Source organism: Carassius carassius, chromosome 42 (genome assembly GCF_963082965.1).
Source record: "Carassius carassius chromosome 42, fCarCar2.1, whole genome shotgun sequence".
NCBI lineage: Eukaryota > Metazoa > Chordata > Actinopteri > Cypriniformes > Cyprinidae > Carassius > Carassius carassius.
In genome coordinates, this window is record NC_081796.1 from 25,589,994 (window position 1) to 25,614,369 (window position 24,376).

Below are 24,376 nucleotides of genomic sequence, written 5' to 3' on the forward strand. Positions count from 1 at the left end.
GCCCTGCAGAGGTCCTGTGTGTGTGTGTGTGTGTGTGTGTGAGAGAGAGAGAGAGAGAGTGTGTGTGTGTGTGTGTGTGTGTATCAGCCATCATGTTCAGACTGCAGCCAATAACATACAATGGCATCAAGAATACAAATGAGTAACACATATCTGAAAAGAATTAACACACACACACACACACACATACACACACTCATCTCTAATGGAGGGAATATCAATTAGTTGTAGGGTAATGTAATTAGAAAAGTTCAGATAAGGTTACATGAACATGTGTGAGTGCAAATGGTTTTGTAAAATCATCTTATGTAAATGATAAGTAGAGCAGATCTGTCTGAAATCACTTCTTATTGTGTGAATCTCACAGAAACACGAAAAAAGATCTGATTTACTGTAGAAAAATGCAATAAAATCATTTTTTGCATAAGATTTTTGTTTTAACAGCTTCTTTTTGTAAGCAAATAATGTCTTATTTTAAAAAATGCATAAAAAATAAATAATAGTTTTAGGAAACTATAATAATGAGTTATTTTTTATTGTGACTTTATTTCCATGATATTAAATAAATTATATTAATTGTGAAAAAATATGTGCTTAACTAAAAAAGTAATGGTCTAAAAATAGGCTTAAGTTTCTTTATGCAAATATCATTTCTTATTTCACCCCAAAATTCTATTTTTAGGATTACTGAGATGTCTTGCAACTTGACATTTTTCATGACATTTAAGTAATTAAGTAATTAATTTATTTTTAAATTGTGCAATTCATTCTTAATTCAAATTAATACATAATTTTTCTTAATGTACTTACTTTTCATAAAAATAAATACTTTTTTTGCATAAGGAAAATTATTTATTGCATAAAGAATTTATTTGCATAAAGAAGCAAACAAAGTGAAGTGTGCTTTAGCTGCTTTCAGTGCAGGGGTAAACACGACTCCGCTGTTTCACATGATGACTGTAGGGCCTGTTATCATGCTGCCCATTTTTAGAAAGTTTTAGACACATCACACACTCCTGCCCCTGTCCCTGGATGATGCCCAGGTGTCACACACACACACACACACACACACACACAAATGCACATGCAGGACGGTTCTGTTTGCTGGTTTTGGGTTATTTAAATCTGTGTCTGTGGGCAGAAAAGTAGGCCTTTCCCATGGTGCCTCTCAATGTCTCTCTCTCTTATGATCAAACCTCTAACAGTGAGCAATAACGTTAGCATGTGTTAGTTATTCAGCATCCCGCAGTGTTTTCACTATGAATATGAATGATTCTTTACCCCAAGATCACAAAGACACAGGAGTCTTTTCACTCCACACAGGAAGAAACCACAGAGAAACCGGTCAAAAATACATAACAACCGAACACCACAGAAAATAATAAAATTTCTTGAATTTTTCCTTTACAAAAAGATACACCTATGAATTATTATTATTATTTTTAGAAAACATTTACTGGTAGTATATTTAATAAAATCATAATATTTGTCAAATATTAATATTTGATATATTTGATTATCTCTAATGGTATATTTAAAGGGATTAAACAATATTACTATTTGTCAAATATTAATATAACATTATTTGATGTTGCTTACGGTCATTATTAAAAGATTTATATGTTGTATGGTTAATAAAATCCTCATTACATCACCCATATGAGTGGATAAAAACATTAATGTTTGTCAAATATTAATATCAGATTATTATTTAATGTTTTTATCATCTTTAATAAAATGTTTACAGGTTATATATGTAAATGGGTAAAATATTGATATTTGATGTTCTTGACCATTTAAAAAAATGAACTATAGTATATTAAAGTTGATTGAAGGGTATTACAGACGTAGCTGTGGTTAAAGTGTGAGAGTGTAAGAGGAAAATCCCTCATGTTTGCGCTTGACTGAGAGCAGAATGTGACTCATGACGTGTCTTGAGCTTTAATAACCTCCTCACACGTCATTCTTGTGATACCGACTCACCATGACACACTGGTTCCACTTAGTCATGAAACCAAAGTTATGTTTGTAGCATCCTATTTCTTTACTAGTAAATCTACGCAATCACGAGGAATCCCCTTTGTGAAGTATCTGTACACGCTGATAGTTCTGCAGCACACACCGCTGGCAAGGGAGTCACATTTAGTCTGAAAAAACGAGAAAGCATGCAAACTGAACTCCCAAGTTGCTGCAGCACAAATCTCGGAGAGAGACACTCTCTTAAACGCTGCCCAAGATGTTGCTAAAGCACGAGTAGAGTGACAGACACAGACTGAACCGTAATGAGAAATGTCCTGCATCACTCAGTGTGCCAGTCTCTGTTTGGAAAGTGCAGTCCAAGTATGTGTGTGTGTGTGTGTGTGTGTGTGTGTGTGTGTGCGGTGGGTTTTACAATCTGCTACAATCATTTCCCCTTCATCTAAATCTCCCAACTTTCTAAAATCCCCACCTTCATCCCAAAAAAGTATGATGTAAAACTTCATGAAAAACCACAATTGTAAAGATGTAGCCTACTGAATGGACTGAAATATATGACCCAGATCTTTCTTGATGCAATATGTAGTACATTGTTTTTTTATTTTTAGCATCTACTTGCGTGTGTGTGTGTGTGTGTGTGTTAGGCCCTCATTTGTTCTTTATGATGTATGTATCTTTGAGACGATGCTAACTCTCACACACACTTATACCTCTGGATAACTGTCTGAAATCTCACAGGACACTGGCATCTCACAAAGCAATACAAATAAACAAACCTGGCTCAGACAGGACTAACACACACACACACACACACACAGACCCGTGGCTTCGTTCCTTTACCTTGTCATAAAGCATAAATCTGAAAGTTTGGAGCAGATGAGCAGACTTCAGACAGAGCACCTTTACTGTCAGACGTTCTCAATCTCTCCAGACAGACAGAGATACATTTCTTAATAAATCAACAAGGCCCTGAAGTCATGACAAAAACACAGAAAAACATCTTTGGAGTCATAGACTGGATAGTGAACTTATTGCTTTTCCTCAGAATGCCTCAATTTAAATACACAACCATGTTCATTTCTTAAAGTTTATTAGGTCATAGATTTCCTTTCTTGTTTCTGCCACATTTGTTTCATGTCTGTTTGTCTATGTTTGCATGTTTCAGTTTTCATTCACAGCATATGGCCTGATATAAAAAAATAATGATGGCTCATTAATGTGGTTCAGCTGACAAAAAAGGGCAAAATATGGAAAAGAGCATTATAAGATCAGATGGTAACACTTTACAAAAAAGTCCTATTAGTTAATGTTTGACTGTGAGCAATGCATTTGTTACAGTATTTATTAATATTTGTTAATGTTGAAAATTGTAATAAGTAATGCAATATAGATTACTACCTTTGAATATCTTTTAGATTGCTTTTGACCTTAAATTAAATGGGATTATTTTGCATTAAAACAAATAGTAATAATATATTAAATTTTTGTTCTCAACAGCATCAAATGCACTTAACATTAGATTACACCAGCGTTTACACCCAAACTTGAAATATATGATTTGTTTATTATTTGCATGTTAAAATATCCATTAACCAACATCAGAAAACATGCAAATTTATTGTTTAATTATAGAACTATTAATGTTTAATTTTAAGGGGGGCTTGTAATCCATTAAAAATTAACTGCAATTGTGAGAAAAAAGTTGCATTACCTCTTTTTACATTTTTTTTTTAATTCAGTGACGGAAACAGGCTTTCTTTAAAAAACACAACTTTTTAGTTCATTATAGCTGATTTCTTTAAATAATGTTAACAGATACAACTTTTGATGTTAATATTTCAATAGTAAATGCTGAAATTAACATTATAAGTAATAAATGCTTAATCATTTTTCTTAGTTGCTGTTAACTAAAGTAATTAACTAATGTTAACAAATAGAACCTTATTGTAAAATGTTAACGATCAGGTTTATGACTTCCTTAAAATATGAGACATTCTTTTGTACTTTAACTCTAATTGAAAACATTTTCATGATGAGTTCTTTGAACATACAGACTTTAATGACAGTAAGAAACGCTATGGTTTCTCCTGTTTAAAAGTTAGTAAGTAAATGTGTTGTATTTGTTGATATCTGTCTGAAAGCATGTACGTGAGAAACAATTGAGAAGAAGTGGTTGTGTCTTGAACTGATGCATGTGATTTCCTGAGCTGTATATTTGAATGGACGTGTGTGTCTGTCTGTGTAATGTGACCTGCTGTGACCCATCAGTGAGTATGAAGTTATTACTTAATGAGCGTCAGATCTAAACACGTCTGAATCACTGCAGACTAGATGACGATCGCCATGATTACACGTCTGAACCTCCTTCACCAGGGGAATGAGTGACAGCTGCTCCACACAGACACACAGCTGATGCTCAACACAAACACACACAACACAAACAAGCACAGTTCTCCACACACTATATATATATTACATTTACATAGTCATTGATCAGAAACTTTTAACCAAAGCGACTTAAAAAATACAGAGAACAATAGAAGCGTCCAGACCAAGAAGACAGCAACATTAAACAAAATATGTGACAAGTGTCTGTGTTTTTTTTTTTTATTAGAAAAAAACTGATAGAACAGAGGATTTGCTAGTGTGTGTGTGTGTGTGTGTGTGTGTGTGTATATATATATATATATATATATACTACTATTAAGGGCAAGTGAGGGTTTAAAAGCAAAAAAGTGAAGCACGAATTTCTGTTCAAACTGTTTTTCTGTATAAATGCATGTTATTTGTGCTGTAAAGTTTCTGAATCATCCTAATATGCTACAGGTGGAGGAACTTCTGGTCATGTATTACTGATGTTCCTGTAAATGGAGTTTTGCTGCATGTAAACAGCTTTGCATCACATCCATATCACTTCCTGGAATTCCCACACGGAATTGAGAATATGGATGCATCATGGCACAGGTAAGTGTTTTTTTTGTTTTTCACATTTTCCACTCATGTTTACAAAAAAAAAATTCTTTGTTGTGTTGACTTGTTTTTCTATTGAAACGGTACATTGGGGAGGGAGCTTTCCAAAGATTTGTCACCTTTTTGTGTTTACTAATATATATATATATATATTTTTTTTTTTCCCCTTTAAATTGTTACTCAGTTTAAATGTTCCCATAAAAAACATTTGGCCATTATGATGCATCTCACTGCCATTTCAGCATCTTTTGGCATGAGTACCTGTGTTGTTATTGTAAAAATGACAAGTGAAAGTGACGTGACATTCAGCCAAGTATGGTGACCCATACTCAGAATTTGTGCTCTGCATTTAACCCATCCGAAATGCACACACACAGAGCAGTGAACACACACACACACACTGTGAGCACACATCCGGAGCAGTGGGCAGCCATTTTATGCTGCGGCGCCCGGGGAGCAGTTGGGGTTCGATGCCTTGCTCAAGGGCACCTAAGTCGTGGTATTGAAGGTGGAGAGAGAACTGTACATGCACTCCCCCCACCCACAATTCCTGCCGGCCCGGGACTCGAACTCACAACCTTTCGATTGCCAGTCCGACTTCCCGTGGCCTAATGGTAATCTTTAACAATTAAAATCGTTAAAGATTACAAAAACACAACAGTATTCAAAAATAAATAAATTAATTAATGCATTAATTAAAATGAAAAATTGTTTTTAAGATGCCGTATCAAATAAAAAACACTTCTGAAAAAATTTGACAAGATGTTTATTTGAGCTTTTAGCTAATCTTTAAGCTTCACTAGCTTTTTTAGGCCCATGTAACGTTTCTGCTGTATGATGCTTCTTAGTTCATACAATTTCTTATTACATCATTTCTTCTTTTCACTGCTTTTTCAGTCCGTCTTTTACACGAGTCACTACAGCTCAGCATCAGACGGTTCTTCTTTTCATTCTGTGTTTCTGTCGTTCCTTTACAGAAAGAGTGCAGTCATCCTGCATTAGGCCTGTCGTTCCCGAGAGGAAAGAGGGAGCGCTGCAAGCTTTTAAAGACCTTTATCTCTCTCTTGCACTCTTTTATTATCAATGTGGTGTTTTACAGGGTTGACAGCTCTTAAGTGTGTGTGTGTGTGTGTGTGTGTGACAGTGAGAGTGTTGTACAAGGTCAAGGACTGAGCGATTCTTGGATTTCAGGCTGCACGAGGACAGAGGTCACACTTTTTTAGCATTAATGACTGGAATGACCTCCTGACCTTTGCCTGAATGGAACAAGGGTCTGTTTCAGGAGTGAAGGGAATGAACAGAAATGCCGGGGCTTGTGGGATTACTTTTAGAGGAGAAAAACTTTTTTTAGAGGAGAAAAACTAACAAATCCAATTTGAACGTAATTTATGTTGTTTGGAAAAAAGAACAGGAGACAGAGACAGTGTTCTTCAGGTGACACTGAAGACTGGAGTAATGATGCTGAAAATACAGCTTTGATCACAGAGATAAATGACATGTTATAATATATTTAAATAGAAAACAGCTATTTTAAATGGTAATAATATTTCACACTTTTACAGTATGTACTGTATTTTTAAACAAAAACAAAAAAAACTAAAAATCAAATAAAAAGCATAATGGTGAGCAAAGAGACTCTCAAAAACGAACTTCCTACCTGCATGTGTATATTGACTATAATATATATATTTGTATATATATAAGAACAGTCTGTCTGTCTGCTATAATCAATCTATGTTTAATTTAGCAACTGCTAATTATTCTGTTTACTTCACAGCTACTAACAAAACAGAATATTAACCTGAAATAATTCATTTTGTAACAATGATAATATTTTTTATATAGAACAAAACACACTTGTCCTCTCTCCCACACGCACACACATGCACACACACATGCACACACACACACACACACACACACACACACACAAACACACACATGCACACGCACACACACACACCTGCACACCCACACACATACACACACACACACGCGCGCACACACACACACACATGTGGAGGTATCTGGCCTCAAAGGCATTTTTCCATTTCTCTCTTAATGAAAGCTGCTCCTCTGATCATCTCCTCTGTTTCACCCCTCTCTCACTTTCACCTGGTGACCACAACATCCCTTTCTCACCCTCCTCATCACCGCAGTGTCCCACTCAGCCCGTAAACCAACCCAGCAGAGCCCACATCAAATATTAACCGCCCTATTAATGAGTTTTCCATCGCTCAAACACACACACACTCTCCCGTAATTAACGGAAAGCACTTACCATGTCTCACTACTTAAATTCACACAGCGTCCACGAGTGACCTCTGAGAGAAAGACAGACAGATAGAGACAACAATCTCAACTCCTTGAAGTCTGGACAGTGACGATCACGTGTCATACACAACATGTATGTTTACATCCAATCTTCAAGAAACCGATGCTGCATTAATATTCAATGTGTTTGTGTTGGGGGGACGGGGGATGTGAGTGTGTTAATATTTCACCTCATTATCAAGTTACAGGTGTATGTGGCTGTTCTGACCTAAAGTCTGTGTGAAACTAGATCTTGTTTCAGTCTCTGAGCCCCTGCACCACGAGCTCCAGTGGACCGCTGGGGTCTCGTCTGGGATTTGATCTCTGGACCTCTGCATCCGAATCAAGACTCTTGTGGAAGTAAAAATCATTGAGACACATTCTCAAACTACTTAGCAATGTATACACTACTGTAGAACATTTGAAGGTTGTACTATTTTTAACTGTTTTTGATTGATATGCTCATCATTTTACCCAAAAACTGCGGTAAATATTGTGAAATATTTTTACAGTTTCAAATAACTGTTTTCTATGTGAATCTATTGTAAACTGTAATTTATTTCTGTGATGTGCAGCTGTGTTTTCAGCATCATTCCTCCAGTCTTCAGTGTCACATGATCTTCAGAAATCATTCTGATATGATGATGATTAACATTTCTAATTATTATCAATGTTGAGAACAGTTGTGCTGCACAATATTTTGGTGAAAACTGTGATACATTTTGTTTTTCAGGATTCCTTAATGAATAAAAATGTCATGAGAACCGCATTTATTTAAAATACTTTTTTTTGTTGTGAAATTATAAATGTCTTTGCTGCCACGTTTGATTCATTGCTTTCTTGCTTCCTTCCTTGAATAAAAGTGTCAATAAAAAAAGGGGAAAAAAAAGCATTACTGACTCTTAACAGTAGCGTATATATTTGAATCTGGGTTGATAAAGTTAACTAAAAATAAACAAATAAACAAAAAAAAAACATAATAAATAATAATAATAAACTTTAGCTGAAGTAAAATAAAAAAAACATATTTTTATGTAATTAGCTTTAACTTGATGTACTAGAATAACTAAAATAAAATAAAATAAAAATGATTAAAAACTACGTAGACATATTATATATATATATATATATATATATATATATATATATATATATATATATATATATATATATATATATATATATATATATATATATGACAAAAACACACTAATACGTTTTTTTACAATAATTATAATGAAAACTGAAATTCTAAAAATAAAAAATAAAACATTAAAAAATGAATAAAGAAATTTAGCATCTCAATAATACAAAAAAAGTAAATATTTTGCAGTAAACCTAAAAAAATGACATCAGTATTTTTATACAATTAGCAACATCAATATTTGTATATACTATTTTTGTTTTTATTCATCATCGTTCATAATGGTTTGTGGGATATGCAGTTCATAAGTTTATAATTTAACATCTTGATGCTTTCACTGGAAAGGTTTTTCCTTTAAAATGGTAAAGTGATTAAAAAATGACTTCTTTTTGCACATTTTCGTTTCCAAACTGTTAAATAGGCAAACCATTATGGATTGCTGACTTCCTTTAAAAAAAAGAAGAAGAAAAAAGTTTAACTTGGCCTCTATGACTATCTTTTATTTATTTTAGATTTATGGTTTTTTGTTGCTGTTTTGGAGAGTGACAGTGACTTTTAGTCTATAATAAAGAGCAGCATGAACATTCTTTAAAACATCTCGTTTAATGTTCCAGAGATGAAACCAGAAAGTAATGGGTTTGGCATGACACGAGGGTGAGTAAATGATGACAGAATCTCATTTTCAGGTAAACGTTCCCTTTAATGTCAACACCGTGAACTTTCAGGTCTTAGATGAGAATGGTTTGGGGTGAAGGTGCACTGCTTTAATAATGCACTAACAGTCTGAATGTCACTCAAACACATAGAAACATGCAAACGTATATCCTGTGTGTAATATCTGTAATAATCAGTCCAGTTAAGAAATCAGTTAAAGCTATTAGTGTTATAATTTCTGATTCAACTTGAAATGAAAAGAGATGAGGGAGCGAGCGAGGGAATGTGTTGTCTTGTATTTGCATGCAGCGTGTTCTAAATGTCTTTATAGATGAAAGACAATTAAGGCTTTAGTCATCTAATTACATGCTTTCTCTGTCTTGCACCGTCTCTCCCACTCATAACCATTTCTATTTCCAGAACTGATGTGTTATCAAGTTCCATGCACGAAATATTACGTATGAACAGGTTATATAGAGAAGGGTTTAGCTGTGATGTGATATAAGCTGTGATGAGTGAAAATGTGAAATTGCAGTTTTATGGGTCAATACAGTCAACATATTAACCTTTTCTTTCAGGTTGCTGCATGGTCTTATTGTGCACTATTACACGCGGCATGCTATTCTAGAGCACAAAGTGTTTTGCTTTTTTTACTTCCTTGTATTTTTAAACTCCGAATTACACGGCCTATTCAAAACATACAAAATCAAGTCCTGAACTACATTTTTTCTAATGTCAACTTTTCGTACCGTACATATACTGATGACAACTTTTTAAACATTATTTAGTCTTTATTGCATGCACAATATAATTCAAATGTTTGGGGTTGCAAGATATTTTGAAAGAAGTCTCAAGCAGTAATATTCTATAATATTTTTTAATTTGAAATCAGCTGTTTTCTTTGTGAATATATAGTCAAATGTAATTTATTTCTGTGATGCTCCGCTGTATTTTCAGCATCATTCCTCCAGTCTTCAGTGTCACATGATCTTCAGAAATCATTCTTATATGCTGATTTGCCACTCTGTAATGATCAATTATTACTGGTTCGCAATTATTAATAGTAGACTTCACTGTCACTTTTGATAAATTTAATGCATCAATACTGATTTACTGACTTTCCTTAACAACAATAATATATATTTTTTGTTTTTCTTGAGCAGCAAATCAAAGAAATGCAGCCCTGGTGAGCAATCTTGAAAAATCTTGAGTGCTAGTGTAAATCTGAATTCTCTTGTCCCTGAATTGTCTTGCTAGGCCTGTGTGATCCAGTGTAATCTGTGGTGTAATCTAGTCCAGTCTCGTGGTGTAATCTAGTTGTGAAGCTCGTCTGTCTCCTTGTTTTGACATTTAAAAGCAGTAAACACAGAAGTCATGTTTACTTGATGTTGACAGTGATTGAGTTAGATGATCTACGTGTGCTGGATCACTCACTAGTGTCTGATCACTTCTACTGATGACCTTGTGTGTTAGTGAAAGTACGTGAAGATCTCTGTGACTAAGCGATGTCTTTGTGCACAAGTGTTTTCCAGCTAATAAAGATGGTTAAGGTGTGCAATACAGAATAACTGCTGACAGGACGGTAGGATTGTCCTCTCTTTCTCCCTCTGAAATAATGCACTCTTTACTGTATGTGCTTGCTCTTTTGAGGCCTGGAGATGAATGGCTCTTGTCCACTCACAGGTCCTTTGCCAGTTCTGTAGTTATTTATTTAGAAAGTTTTAATAGCAAGGCCTCGAAACACACACTCACCTGTATGCACACACATATGTAGTATATATATATAGTGCTAAATAGTGCATTGTTTCTGCTGGTTACAGGAGTCTAGATCTAGATCAGGACAAGCTGAAAAGCAACTCAGATTTTTATTATGGAGGGACTCAAACTCCTCGCAGGGGCCCAATGGAAATAAACTTTTAAATGCACCTTTCCTCCAGTGAAAAAAGTTTATATATATATATATATATTTGATTGTGATGCACCAAATATGTATATATATATATACCCCAAAAAATACATGAAAATAAAAAACAGTTAAAAAAAATATTCAAGTATTTTAAAAATAATAAAAATGACAAAAGTAATAACACAATTATTAAGAGTTAATCTAAAAATGACATATAAAATTAAAATAATAAAATATGAATAATATAATTCTATATAAAAAATACTAAAATAACACAGTCAACATTTCCATCAAATGTATTCTAAAATTAACTTCAATATTTATCTGTTTTAACCTAGTTAACCATCTTTTTTAGTGAAACAGCGACACTGGGTGTTCACAAAGTAGTATTACAACTACAATTAAATAACTAAAGTTATTATTTGAAAACTATTGAAAGTCCTTTTAATGGCTTACAGTTACAGTTACTTGTTTGTATTTTAGAATTCTTCATATTTTATGAGTAATCTGTTTATTTGCTCCATAAACGCTTTGTTTGTCTGACGCCAGTGAATCTCTAGCTGGACTTTCTGTCACCTTTGCTTTATTCAGTAGGAGTCTATCTGCCCGTCAATGAAACACATGTCATCTATTCGTGAGTAGAGCACATATACACTTGATTTATATATCTATGAATAGAGCAGTGCGGCTTGTGTGAGAATCATAGACAGTAAAAGTAAAAAAAAGGTGAGAATCTCCGCACTTCCGCACTCCGGCCTCCTCGTGCTCGCGAGTGATGACGTTTTGTTTCGAACTAGTCCTTAACGCGCTAAGTTGCGCAGTTAGAGAGCCGTGGGCTGTTTGGTGCGGCTGTATCTGCGTCGGCTTTTGCGCAGACCTTCTCGAACCCAAACAAAAAGAGAAACTGCGATCGATCAATCAGCATCCGATCCGCGTCTCTGTGGTTCCGTGTTGAGTCCGTCACGACCATCTCAGACCCCCAGCAGCGACCCCGAGGAGTGTGAGAGCCGGTGAAGGCGGAGGTTTTACCGGAGCCGGTTCGGAACAGCGCAGGTTCGGTTCGTGTTCGGTTCTTTAGGAAGTGATGATCAACCATGATCATCTCCTGACCCAAAGAACATCAGAAGCACACAAAGAGAAGTTCTTCTCCTGCGCAGAGATTCAGAACCGATCCGGTTCGGCCGGAGGGCGTGATTAGCTTTAGCTTTAGCATGACAGCAGCAATGCGCTGATTCCGATCCATTTCATCATCTTTCCACAGGTAAACCAACACAAAACACCTCCACTTCACATTTCAGCGGCCTTTCTGACCTAAATCCACACATTTTAGAGTTGAACTGAAGTTCGGTGTGTAGAAATGAACCTCTCTCATCAGAAGCTAACCAGCTAAGCTGCTAACATGGGCTCAGCTCTTTAATAAAATACTTTATCTGTTTCATTACTCGCATACAGTCTCGTATTAATACTCCAGAACAATCAGGATAATTCCAGAGCGTAGTTAGTTAGGACATTTGTTGTTTTTGCTGTACAGACGGATAGTTAACCGTATTTTAAAGGAAAAGTTTCTCATTTATACTGACAAGAGACTCTAGTGAGCTGTTTACATAGTATTATCACATGCCTAAAAAATGATGCTTATACATAAAACTGATGGCTTAAAAATAGTGTAGGTTTCATTTAGATGCTCAAAATTAAACATTCGATTGTGATGCACCAAAATGTAGACTAGATAGACAGCATCTGTGCAAGAATCTCACATAATAATATAATAGAGATTGTGACATTGGCTTTCATTGAAATTAAACATGAGTTTTTATAAGTAACAAATAAGTACTATGCTCTTACTATGTTTTACAGTGGTTTAACCATGGTAAAAAAAATATGTGCATGTGGTGCTAGAGGGAGTCTGATGAAAAGTTTAGAGAAAAACTTAAAAAAGAGAGAATTTTTCAATAAAATAAATATTTGTATTGTATTTGTTGTAGTGTAATTTTTTTAATATATAATAAAAATGATTTAAATTAATTGTAGATTAGATTAAAATAAGAAATGCAATTCAGATAAATAAAAAATAATAAACCAATAAAATTAAATAAAAAGTAGATTGAAAATTAAGTACAAAATACATTAATACATTTTTTAAAATTAGATTTAAAATCTACAAATACAAAATTTGTAAATCAAAATACATTTAACTGTACAGCACTATAATGAGAAGAGAACCCCCCCCCCCACATAAAATACAGCTTAATAGAAAATAGATGTCTAAATAATGTTTTAAACATTATTTATTTAATAGAATAAGTTGTGTCTCACTTTAATAAACCTTGCAGGAATTATTATATTTACAGGATCATTTATAGTATTAGTATGTTCTTTTGGATAGCCACTGATGTACCGATTTATTCTTATTATAGCTTTGGAGTGCATGTAAATACCAAGGTAATTGAATATGCAAATTCTATATCATGCAGTACATATCAAATGACTAATTACTGCATTTATGAAATATATCTGTAAATGCAGCACATAATGGAAGTCAGTTAGGGGGCAGATGCCATTTGGTGTTGATTGTCGACCTACAAATGCAAATTTGTTCTTGCTCTTGACCTTTGATCCCCAGATGCTGGCCACATCTCCATCTGATGTGTTGCTATGATGATGACCCCAGTCTGGTGATGTGTCATTTAATCGATACATCAATCATGTCAATCAAATCAACACCTCACGGGTGTTAGTTAGTTAGGAAACTGTTTCTGGTCTCGTGGTGTGTGAGTGTGTCAGTGGATGGAGGTGTGTTGTGTAGACGCTCCAGATTGTGGAGTGTCGTGTATAAGTTCCTAACAGTCTCTGGTTTTCTTGTGCTCAGGCTCGTGGATGATCCGTCCGTCTCTATGGAGGTTCCTCAGATGACACGTGGCTTCAGTGCTCAGGGATTTGGGTGAGTCAGTGTGTCCCGTACTACACCACACACACACACGTGTGTGTCCTGATCCACAGTGATGCAGTCGCTCTGAGCACATCATTCTGCTGCTGGATGCTGATTGGTCGATACAGTGTTCCGGTTTCCATAGAGACACAGTGTTAAGGGTAACTTACATGTGACCATTAGATGTGCTAGGATAAGGGTGACACTTTTTTATTATTATTATTATGGAGCAACAGCTCAAGGCAGCTGCATGTTAAGCATAGCAATGTCATTAATATGTGTTTTATATATATATAACAAACACACACTATAAAATAAATAGTAAATAATACAATTATAATGAATAATTATTCATATAAATATTCTATAATTTTTTTAAAAATCTCTCTCAAAATGTTCTGCTTATTTACATTGCTATATATATATTATTAATATGAGGTAAATATTCATATTCTGTCTTAAATGCTTCCTTTATATAATTAAAATGATAAATAAAATACTAATATTAATTATAATTAATAATGACTGATTTAAAGTAACTATTTGACTTTAGTATTTTGTAAATATTCTATTTTATATTCTATCTTTTAATCTTTGTTATCCCATCCCAGTTTGTTATATCCCATTCTAATTGTGTGTGTGTGTGTGTGTGTATGTATATATATATATATATTGTGGCGGGAGGAGCACAAGACAGACACAGTGGGTGTGGCGTCAGGACTCTGAGAGGCTTTTATTAACACAAAATCAAATAAAACGGGGGATAAAGGTGGCCAAAGGAGAAGTGTGTCCAAAATAAACAGGGAATCTGGTGTCCTCGTCGTGCTGCGGGGTTCGTGTGGGTCAGGCAGTGTTCATGGAGGAAGGGTCCAGGTAAGGGGCGGAGTCCGGCGGGCGCACTCGCTCCCCTCTTCGGTCCGGGGTGCGAGGGGCGGCAGCTTCCTCTGGTGGCCGCATCACTCTCGTTGGCCGCGGCGCTGGCAGGGGATGGACAGCCCGGCATCCTGGCCCGACGGCCGTGTAAACGGGTGCGGTTCCCCTCCGGATCGCGGGTCCGGCAGCTCACGTCTCTGGTGGCACGGGAGTCCCTCAACGCACTCTTCCTGGACCCACGAGGACACCAGTGTGCATGCACAGGGGAGAGACCGGTCTCCCGAGGAGAGGAGCGTTGGGCTTTTGAACAGCGGCGGTGATGAGGCTCCATTTCCTTCAGGTGTGCCCCATCACACGCCGCCAGCCCTGAGTCGTCCAGCGCCCTCCTCTCACACACACACACTCCAGGCGGGAGCCTGGTGAAGGGCGGCGATTTAGGACGGGGTGCCGGTGACAATCAGGGAGGAGGCAGCTGACTCGTCACAATATATACACACAAACACACACACACAAACACACTGTTAGGCAAAGGTTATAAACTGATAATTAAGCATTTGTACTGATTCGTCTCATGTCTGATTATGGCACTAATTCAAATTTGACACGTTTTGTATTTTATTGCTGCATTCAGATTATGTGTTTTACTGGTATGTTTCAAAGGCATAACAAAATGTTGCTCATAAGTAAACTTAACTAAACAGCTCGAGAAAAATTATTTGGTTTTATTTAATATTTAATACAAAACAAAGGCCAGAAACGAATGAATTATGGACACGCATGGCTCTCATTCCTCTGAAGAGACACAGACGGCTCATTAGAAGCGTGTTATTCTGAGACTTTCAGAATAGTCTGTGCAGGTCTGTGTGACTCGCCTAATAACACAGTTTTTTGGGACGTTTGCTCATGTGATGCTGGAAGCATTTATGAGTTCTCTTATGTCATTATGCAGCCAATCAGAATGCGGGAGGAGTGATGGCTCCGCCCCCTGTCTCCGAGAATCCCTACTCATGCTGTCATACACTGAATACTAGTTCAGCAGGCACAATGAATAGATTTCCCCACACTGGTTAATTAATTAACGTCCCGCCCTGCCTCTGATTCACTGACGGTGCAATATAGAAACTGCTTTTCTTTGTTCGGCAGGATAAGATTCATACAAGATGATTCAATGGGTCGGCTTTTCCAAAAGAGGCAGAATGAAAATAAAAAATCACATGGAATAGGGAGTGAGATACGCCGCGGTGAGATACGCCGTCTGTTGGCTGTGTGGAAGGAAGTGAAGCTCTAGGGAACTTTATGTTTGTGGCCCTGAAAAGAGGAAGAGCATACGTGTGATATAGATTCATCTGATCGTCATCGTTCTTTGGAAGTGGAATAAAAAGGGTTGTGAAATCCTCCTCAGTCTTCTTTGACATTTAATAAACATGAACACAAAGCATTATAGATCCTAGACTTCTTACACTGACGCTTTGAAATGACTTCTCCACGATGATGAATCTTTGATTTGACTCTTCAGGGCATGGTGACTGCTGTCCGTCAGCCAGAGCAGCGGCGTCTAGCAAGGGCCGTCTGGACCTGAAGGAAGACCTCTGAGACGTGAACGGGGCGATCGATACGGGAACGAGATGGGTCAGTGTGTGACTAAATGTAAAAACCCCACATCCTCTTTGGGCAGTAAAAGTGGCGAAAAGGATGCTGGGAAATCGCACGGTAAAAAAGGAGGTGGTTCAAGCGGCACGCACACAGAGGAAGTGGCAAAGTCCTCCGCCGATGTCATATTCAATGGCACCAAAGTGTCGGAGGTGACCGTGGAGAGCAGCACGGCTCCGGCCGTCTCTGCAGAAGTGCAGCGGGAGACGAGCGCGCAGGACGCTGGAGGAGTGTCGCTCGCTCAGATCGACGACTTGTTCTCCTGTTATAAGGACGAGTATGAAGATGCCATCCTGGAGGAGGGGATGGAGCGCTTCTGCAACGATCTGTGCGTCGATCCGGCCGAGTTCAGAGTGCTGGTGCTGGCGTGGAAGTTCCAGGCTGCTACCATGTGCAAGTTTACAAGGTGAGTTCTTATAGATACTGTCAGTAAGATTAAGTCTCTTCCGCTCAGCCAGGCGGCATTTATTTGATCAAAAATACTATAAAAATGTGAAATATTTTTACAATTTCAAATAACCTTTTTTCTATTGAAATGTCTTTTAAAATGTAATTTATTTCTGTGATGCGCAGCTGAATTTTCAGCATCCAGTCGTCCGAGTCACATGATCCTTCAGAAATCATTCTAACATGAGGAAACATTTCTTATTATGTTAAAAACAGTCGTGCTGCTTCATATCCTTGTGGGGACGGTGATATATTTTAATTTTCAGGATTTTTTTTACATTATGAAAGTCTTTGCTGTCACTTTTGATAGTTTTAATGCATCCTTGCTGATTAAAAGCATTAATTTCTTTAAAAAAGAAATCTTAGAATACATTGGATGAAACAAAGTCTCAGCATTAAATTCTGTTATGTATTTATTTTTTACAAATACAAACAATAAATACTGTTTTGTGGCCCTATAATGTGTCATGATAGATCGCTGTAGCACCTCAGCTCAAGCGGCACGTGAACCGATCATCTCTCTCTCTTTACTAGTAGTTATAGCACAAAATAAACATGAATGAACATCAGAAGGTGGGAAAAATGGGCAAATGCTATCTTAGAATACATTGCTTCATAAGAACCTTTTTTTGTCTGTGTGTGTGCATGCTCTCTATGTTATTTTGCTATTCAGGTGTCATTCAGTATACTGTACATTTGATTACCGTATCCCAGAATGCAATGCACAGAACTTGATCTTCCATTTAACCTGCAACAGAAGACCTGGAAGTGACACAAGTCATAATTTGTAACAGTTCTTTCATCGTTCAACGGTCAAAATTGAATTATTGCGCCATAAGCAATGCACTTATATTGCATTGTGAGTTCTACAGGATTGCATTGTGGGTATTATAAGGTTCTAATGCAAATGCTTGAAAATCTCAACGTTCAGTTTAGAAAACAAAGCAATAAAGAGAGATTTTTTCCCAGTGTTCTTGTTGAATAGCAGTGGTGAGAGATGATTAGTCAGTGCGGTTCAGACAGAAACAGACAGAAACTTGCAGAGATTGCTTCATCACGATAGTGTTGCAATGACGGCATTTGCAGTTGTGGGTTTTTTCCTCAATATTTGTTTGACCTTAATTTTCAGAATAAGGCAAGCTACAGAATCCGATTACTTTTTTCAAATAAGTAGTAAAGTGGCATTAACTATTTTAATAAGTAATGAGTTAGTTACTGTAGTGCCAGAAGAAATGTAAACATGCATTAACTCGCCTCACTTGCACAAAAACAGATTCATTATTCCTCAATTGTTGAGCTGTGTCCTCTACTATACAGATGTGAATTTACATTCAGCCTGGGGTTTATTCATTATACTTTTGACAAGAAAGAGCTTTTACATTTAACAAAAACAGAACTTTTTCTATTAAAAACAAACAAGCAAGCAAAGATGAGGAAAAAGTAATGCAACAGTAAAGTAACGCATTACGTTAGATAAAAAGTAACGAAAACACCCGCCCCCCTTAGTTACTTCTGCTATGTCCAAAAGCAATTGCACTTTCACACCACACATCATGTTCTCACGCAGTGAAAAATACATTGCAGACCAAAGAGGAAACGATCATCTCTTCCTCTTTACTAGTAGTTATAGAAAGACGTCTCTTGTCTTTTTTTTGTTGGACAAAATGCCAGATTCAGTGTTATGATTGGTCAGATCACCTGTCAATCAAACTCCTGGCAAAGGGTCAGTTAGTTACTTTAGGGAGTAATGCAAAATTGTATTGAATTACTTTTAAAAGTAACTTTCTCCAACACTGATAATGTTGATGCACTAAAAAAGTTAGTGCGGTCAAATGATTAATCGCATCCAAAATAAAAGTTTTTGTTTACATAATTTATCTATTTGTACTGTGTATATTTATTATGTATCAGTGATGCGCGGGTCAATCTATTAATAACCCGCACCCTACCGATGTTTTCAACTAACCCGCCCACAACTCGGACCGCAAAAAAACTAAAAAAATGTAATACAATATTGTACCCGACCCGCTTCCTGACCCGCATTTTTAAAAAGCAGTAAATGCACATCGTAGCGACATTGGGCCATAGGAACTTAGGCAAAACTAACTAGGCAAAAAAAAAAATCTTAATATACTATTATAATTTTGTCAAGATTTATAAAATAATCGTCAGTAAGCTCATAATTTGTACTAAAATAGTCTAGTCTGGCAAGGGCCATATTAAGACAGTGTGGTGCCCCTGGGCACTATACCTCAAAAGACCCCCCCCCAGACATAATTAAGGTGATTTCTCAAATGTAATTTATTAACTTGTCCAACTACCATATTTTTCGGACTATAAGTCGCACCTAAGTATAAGTCACACCAGTCCAAAAATACATCATGACAAGGAAAAAAACATATATAAGTCGCACTGGACTATAAGTCGCATTTATTTAGAACCAAGAGAAAACATTACCGTCTACAGCCGCGAGAGGGCGCTCTATGTTTTCAGTGCGAGACTAAAGGAGCACTGAGCAGCATAGAGCGCCCCCTCGCAGCTGGAGACGGTAATGTTTTAACTTTAACTTCAATGGTAAACAGGGAGAGTGCAGTCAATCGCTACTGTGTCATTGTTGTCCTGAGCTCATTCTTCACTCGTTTTAAAAAAAACTTTCGATCCCAGGAACATTTGGAATTGTAGCGTCTTTGTCTTTGTTTAACTTTCTTTTTGCAAAACCACTCAATTGACGTCTGTCCATTTTGATTCATTTTCTGTAGCTGTTAAAAAAATTACACATTTGCGCATACTTGTTGTGGACCAACTCAACTCTGACAGATTGGGGACGGAAGGGGGGGACTGATAGTGGTCATGTAATCTTTATTTATTTATAATTTATTATTATTATTATTATTATTGTTAAAGGGTTAGTTCACCCAGATAGTAAAATTATGTCATTAATAACTCACCCTCATGTCGTTCCAAACCCGTGAGACCTCCATTTATCTTTGGAACACAGTTTAAGATATTTTAGATTTAGTCCGAGAGCTCTCAGTCCCTCCATTGAAGCTGTGTGTACGGTCTACTGTCCATGTCCAGAAAGGTAAGAAAAACATCATCAAAGTAGTCCATGTGACATCAGAGGGTCAGTTAGAATATTTTGAAGCATCGAAAATACATTTTGGTCCAAAAATAGCAAAAACTAGACTTTATTCAGAATTGTCTTCTCTTCCGCGTCTGTTGTGTGAGAGAGTTCAACGGTGTTCATCTTCAGTTCTCTCTTCACAGCAGTTCAGTCAGTGTACTGTTTGAGTACATGAATTACTCCGGGATATTGGTTTGTTTTAACTCAGAGGGAGTGTCAGCCACATTAAAAAAGTTAACAGCTTAAGTCATTTGTGGATTAATGCATATTAGAGACGCGAACCGTTTAAAACGATTCAGTTCGGTTTGGTGAACTGAATGATTCGTTCGCGAACCGGATATCCAGACTGCTTTGATTTGAACTCTCTCACAACAGACACGGAAGAGAAGACAATGCTGAATAAAGTCGTTGTTTTTGCTATTTTTGGACCAAAATGTATTTTCGATGCTTCAAAATATTCTAACTGACCCTCTGATGTCACATGGACTACTTTGATGATGTTTTTCTTACCTTTCTGGACATGGACAGTAGACCGTACACACAGCTTCAATGGAGGGACTGAGAGCTCTCGGACTAAATCTAAAATATCTTAAACTGTGTTCCAAAGATAAACGGAGGTCTTACGGGTTTGAAACAATATGAGGGTAAGTTATTAACTACATAATTTTGCTATCTGGGTGAACTAACCCTTTAAGTTAGTTTTCATAAACTAGATATGTATGGTCTTTCAAGAATTTCAAGTTAATAATAAAACAATTTACGAAAAATACTTTTAAAGCTTGGGTCATGTGGTGCACCGTAGTTGTTGTGAATGGTTGGTGCCCCTGGGCACTGGCCCAAGTGGGCCCTTATGGATAATCCGGCTCTGAGTCTGGCTATGTCTATTTGAATGTTTCTGCAAGGTCAGCAGACATTGAGGCTCGGGTTTGTTCCGATCAGAGCTCATGAGCGTAGAGCGAATTTTTGAATATCCCGATCCGTTCGCTCATTCCGTGGAGTCTTGCTCAACCCAGAATGGCCTGCTGGTTCGAAAATATGCAAGGAGTCATTTTATTGTTTAGTAATAAACTGGTGTTTTCTGTGTCGTTGCAAAGATGAAGTTGACGATGCAGACTTGCCATGAACGCCAGAGAGAAATGCACATTTCATATGGATTACATCATCAGAGAGTAGCCCATTTATTTTGGTTTGAACATTTTCGTTTAAAAGAAGACATTTCAAGCTTTCTGTAATATATAGCTCATATTTCTCAAATCTTAGATGCACACGCTGAGTTTAGTTCACATGCAATGCAAGTGATCCTGCTGGCGCCTTATCACATTATCTGCTAGGCTATATATTTGCTTCTTATTTATTAAATACGGGCATCTGATTGATAAAACATTGATCAAAATTAAGATACAATTTATACAAAATGAAAATCTTTTTAAAAGAGTTTTCTATAAAACAAAACTTAATGAAGTCGTCAAAATCATGTTTTACCAAAAATAGCGACGTTGCTCCCCATGCAGTCTTCTTTGCCTGCCCTGCAGACTGAGCTCGTGTGTCATCTTCGCGCCAGTTATTCAGCCAATAAAGTGTAGGCATATGTATTTCAAAAATGTGTCTAGTACTATATAAATGACAAAGGTTTATTTGACATCTTTATTTCAAAGGACCCGACCGACCGCGACCTGAATATCATTTAAACATATGATGACTCGTAACCGCGGGCAACTGCAGGCACCCGCTCATTTTGGATCAACCCGCGCATCACTGTTATGTATATATAAATGCACACACATGCATGTATATATTTCCGAAAACGTTATGTTTATATATTAAATAAATATTTATTTATAATATAAATCATATGAATATTAATATAAACCTGTAAATACTACATTCAAATATTTTCTCAATATATACTGTATGTGCATGTATTTATATATATATACAATATGTGTGTGTTTGTGTGTGTGTGCGTGTGTGTGTGTGTGTGTGTTTAATAAATATACAATGAACACACACATAAAAAACAAACAAAAACTTTTATTTTGGATTGCGATTAATCGCAATGAATCATTTGACAGCACTAATAAATAACGACAACTGAAAGAAATATGAATATAACCTACAGTATATAGACCAAAAGTAGCTCATAAAAAAACAATAACAAAATTAATAAACTTTTAACTAAAATTAACAAAAATGCATATGTATGTGTGACCCTGGAGCACAAAAGCTGTCTTCAGTCTCTGGGGGATATTTGTAGCAATAACCAAAAACACATTGTATGGGTCAAAATGATACATTTTTCTTTTATGCCAAAAATCATTAGGATATTAAGTAAAGATCTATTCCATAAAGATATTTAGTAAATTTCCTACCGTAAATATGTCAAAACTAAACTTTTGATTAGTAATATGCATTGCTAAGAATTCATTTGGACAACTCTAAAGGTGATTTTTTTTTAAGTATTTAGATTTTTTTGCACCCTCAGATTCCTGAATTTAAAATAGTTGTATCTCGACAAAATATTGTCCGATCCTAACAAACCAGACATCAATGGAAAGCTTCTTTATTATTCATTGACACTTCAGACTGGTTTTGTGGTCCAGGGTCACACGGTACACAACATACTGAAGTAAAATGCATTGCAAATGTTGACTGAAGATGTTTTGCACTTTTGTGTCTCAGGAGGGAGTTTGTGGACGGCTGTAAAGCGATCCAAGCCGACAGTATCCCGGGGATCTGCTCTCGGTTCTCTGTGCTGCTAGAGGAGTCCCGTGGAGAAGAGAGTTTTAAAGATCTCTACCGCTTCACCTTCCAGTTCGGGCTGGACGCCGAGCAGGGTCAGCGTTCGCTGCAGCGATCCATCGCCATCGCGCTGTGGCGGCTCGTCTTCACGTTGGACGCGCCGCCGCTGCTGGAGCACTGGCTGGACTTCCTGTCGGAGAATCCGTGTGCCGTGCGCGGCATCTCTCGTGACACCTGGAACATGTTTCTGAACTTCACGCAGAGCATCGGCCAGGACCTCAGCAACTACAGCGAGGACGAGGCCTGGCCCAGCCTCTTTGACTCCTTCGTGGAGTGGGAGATGGAGAGACGGCGGAGAGAACAGTCGGACTCTGAGGCCACGGCCGTGTGGCCGGGAACCTGAGGACGGATGCTTTTGGGATGGTGGTGAATTCTGGACGATGACGTGCGGAGGTGTCTCTGAGCCCGTCACTCTCCATCCTGTTATGAAATTTTCAGTCTTATTGCGTTGGGCATCCCGGTGTGCGCTCAGACTTTTGTTTTAATGAAAGGGCTCCAAACAAATAGTTTTTTTAAGCACTTTTATTTAAGTTATTGCTATTGTTCATTTCATTTGTTTTAATGTTCACATTTCATCCAGAGCGGTTTCTTCTTGATAATTTTTTGGGGTTGACCAACACGCCAAAGAAAAGGGAATTCTGTCAGCTGCCTACCGAGTTCGAACACACACACACACATGCACGCCAGCATAAACGCTGCAGGGAATGTGTTTTAACAGTTATTTTTGGATTGAGGGGTGTGTGGTGGTTCTGTTTAACATCAGGTTTTGGTGATTGATGTCCTGGAGCCCTCAAAACCTCATTTCCCACTCGTGCTTCCCTAATAGTTTCTGACTTTATTTGTTCTTCTCATTCACGTCTCCTCGGATGCATTCATTCATTCTCATGTATTCTCAGTGGTCAGATGTGTGAGTGGGAAATACAGTCTGCTGTGAGCTTTTACTTTTATTTTACGGTTTACATTTTTTTTTTTTTTTATTCAAAGTGATTTCATTTCAGTCTGGTTTTATATAAATGATACGGTTTATAATTAATAAAAATGTGTTTAACATTGGATTTTAGGGTCTTTTTATACTGATCGTTTTACGTTGGATTTGAGAGGGATTCACTTTCTGATCTCTGATGTTCAGTGCATCTGTGTAGCAAGCAATTGTTGTTCAAATCAGACATTTGTACTATGTAGTGTTTTTTTTTTTCATGTACCGATCATACGTCTTAATATATCGGGTAAGTTGTGTTGTTACATGAAAAAAATTTAAATGATAGAAATCCTATTAGTTTTCTTTCATTTTATTATATCAGTTAGAAGAATATATGTGGATTTGACAATTAATTTAAAGAAAAACTGACAATTCCAAGAAAAACAATCCAATATTTCTTTTTTTACTTTAATCAAAAATGTATTGAAACTGGCTTTACATTTTTATTTGGATCAGAGAATATTTTATATATATATATATATTTAATTATTATTATTGCAGCATTCAATTTGTATTTTATGAGTATAAATACGCATAAACAGACCAAGTAATGTTACCTAACCAACGTTTAGAAATTACTTAAAAATAAAATGTGTCTCATTAGACTTATT

General features: G+C 36.7%; 2 protein-coding genes across 3 annotated transcripts in view; both read left to right on the forward strand.

The window, feature by feature from the left end:
- LOC132124418 (trichohyalin-like) overlaps window positions 1-24,376 on the forward strand; it is a 127,487-nt gene that overhangs the window by 72,573 nt on the left and 30,538 nt on the right. The window lies entirely within an intron of this gene.
- LOC132124369 (DCN1-like protein 3) lies at window positions 11,789-23,836 on the forward strand. Of its 2 annotated transcripts, XM_059535388.1 has the most exons (4): window positions 11,789-12,225; window positions 13,834-13,905; window positions 16,283-16,822; window positions 22,667-23,836. In XM_059535388.1, exons 3-4 carry the CDS (start codon window positions 16,392-16,394, stop codon window positions 23,127-23,129), a joined length of 894 nt encoding a protein of 297 aa, XP_059391371.1. In that variant the 5' UTR covers window positions 11,789-12,225; window positions 13,834-13,905; window positions 16,283-16,391; the 3' UTR covers window positions 23,130-23,836. The 2 variants fall into 2 exon arrangements, with proteins under 2 accessions (XP_059391371.1, XP_059391372.1); XM_059535389.1 differs by lacking the exon at window positions 13,834-13,905.

Excerpts from the sequence above, each read along its gene's own strand:
- LOC132124369 (XM_059535388.1), top strand. The coding sequence starts at position 16,392 with ATGGGTCAGTGTGTGACTAAATGTAAAAACCCCACATCCTCTTTGGGC. Across the intron at positions 16,823-22,666 it reads ACCATGTGCAAGTTTACAAG|GAGGGAGTTTGTGGACGGCT; the intron begins GTGAGTTCTTAT and ends TTTGTGTCTCAG.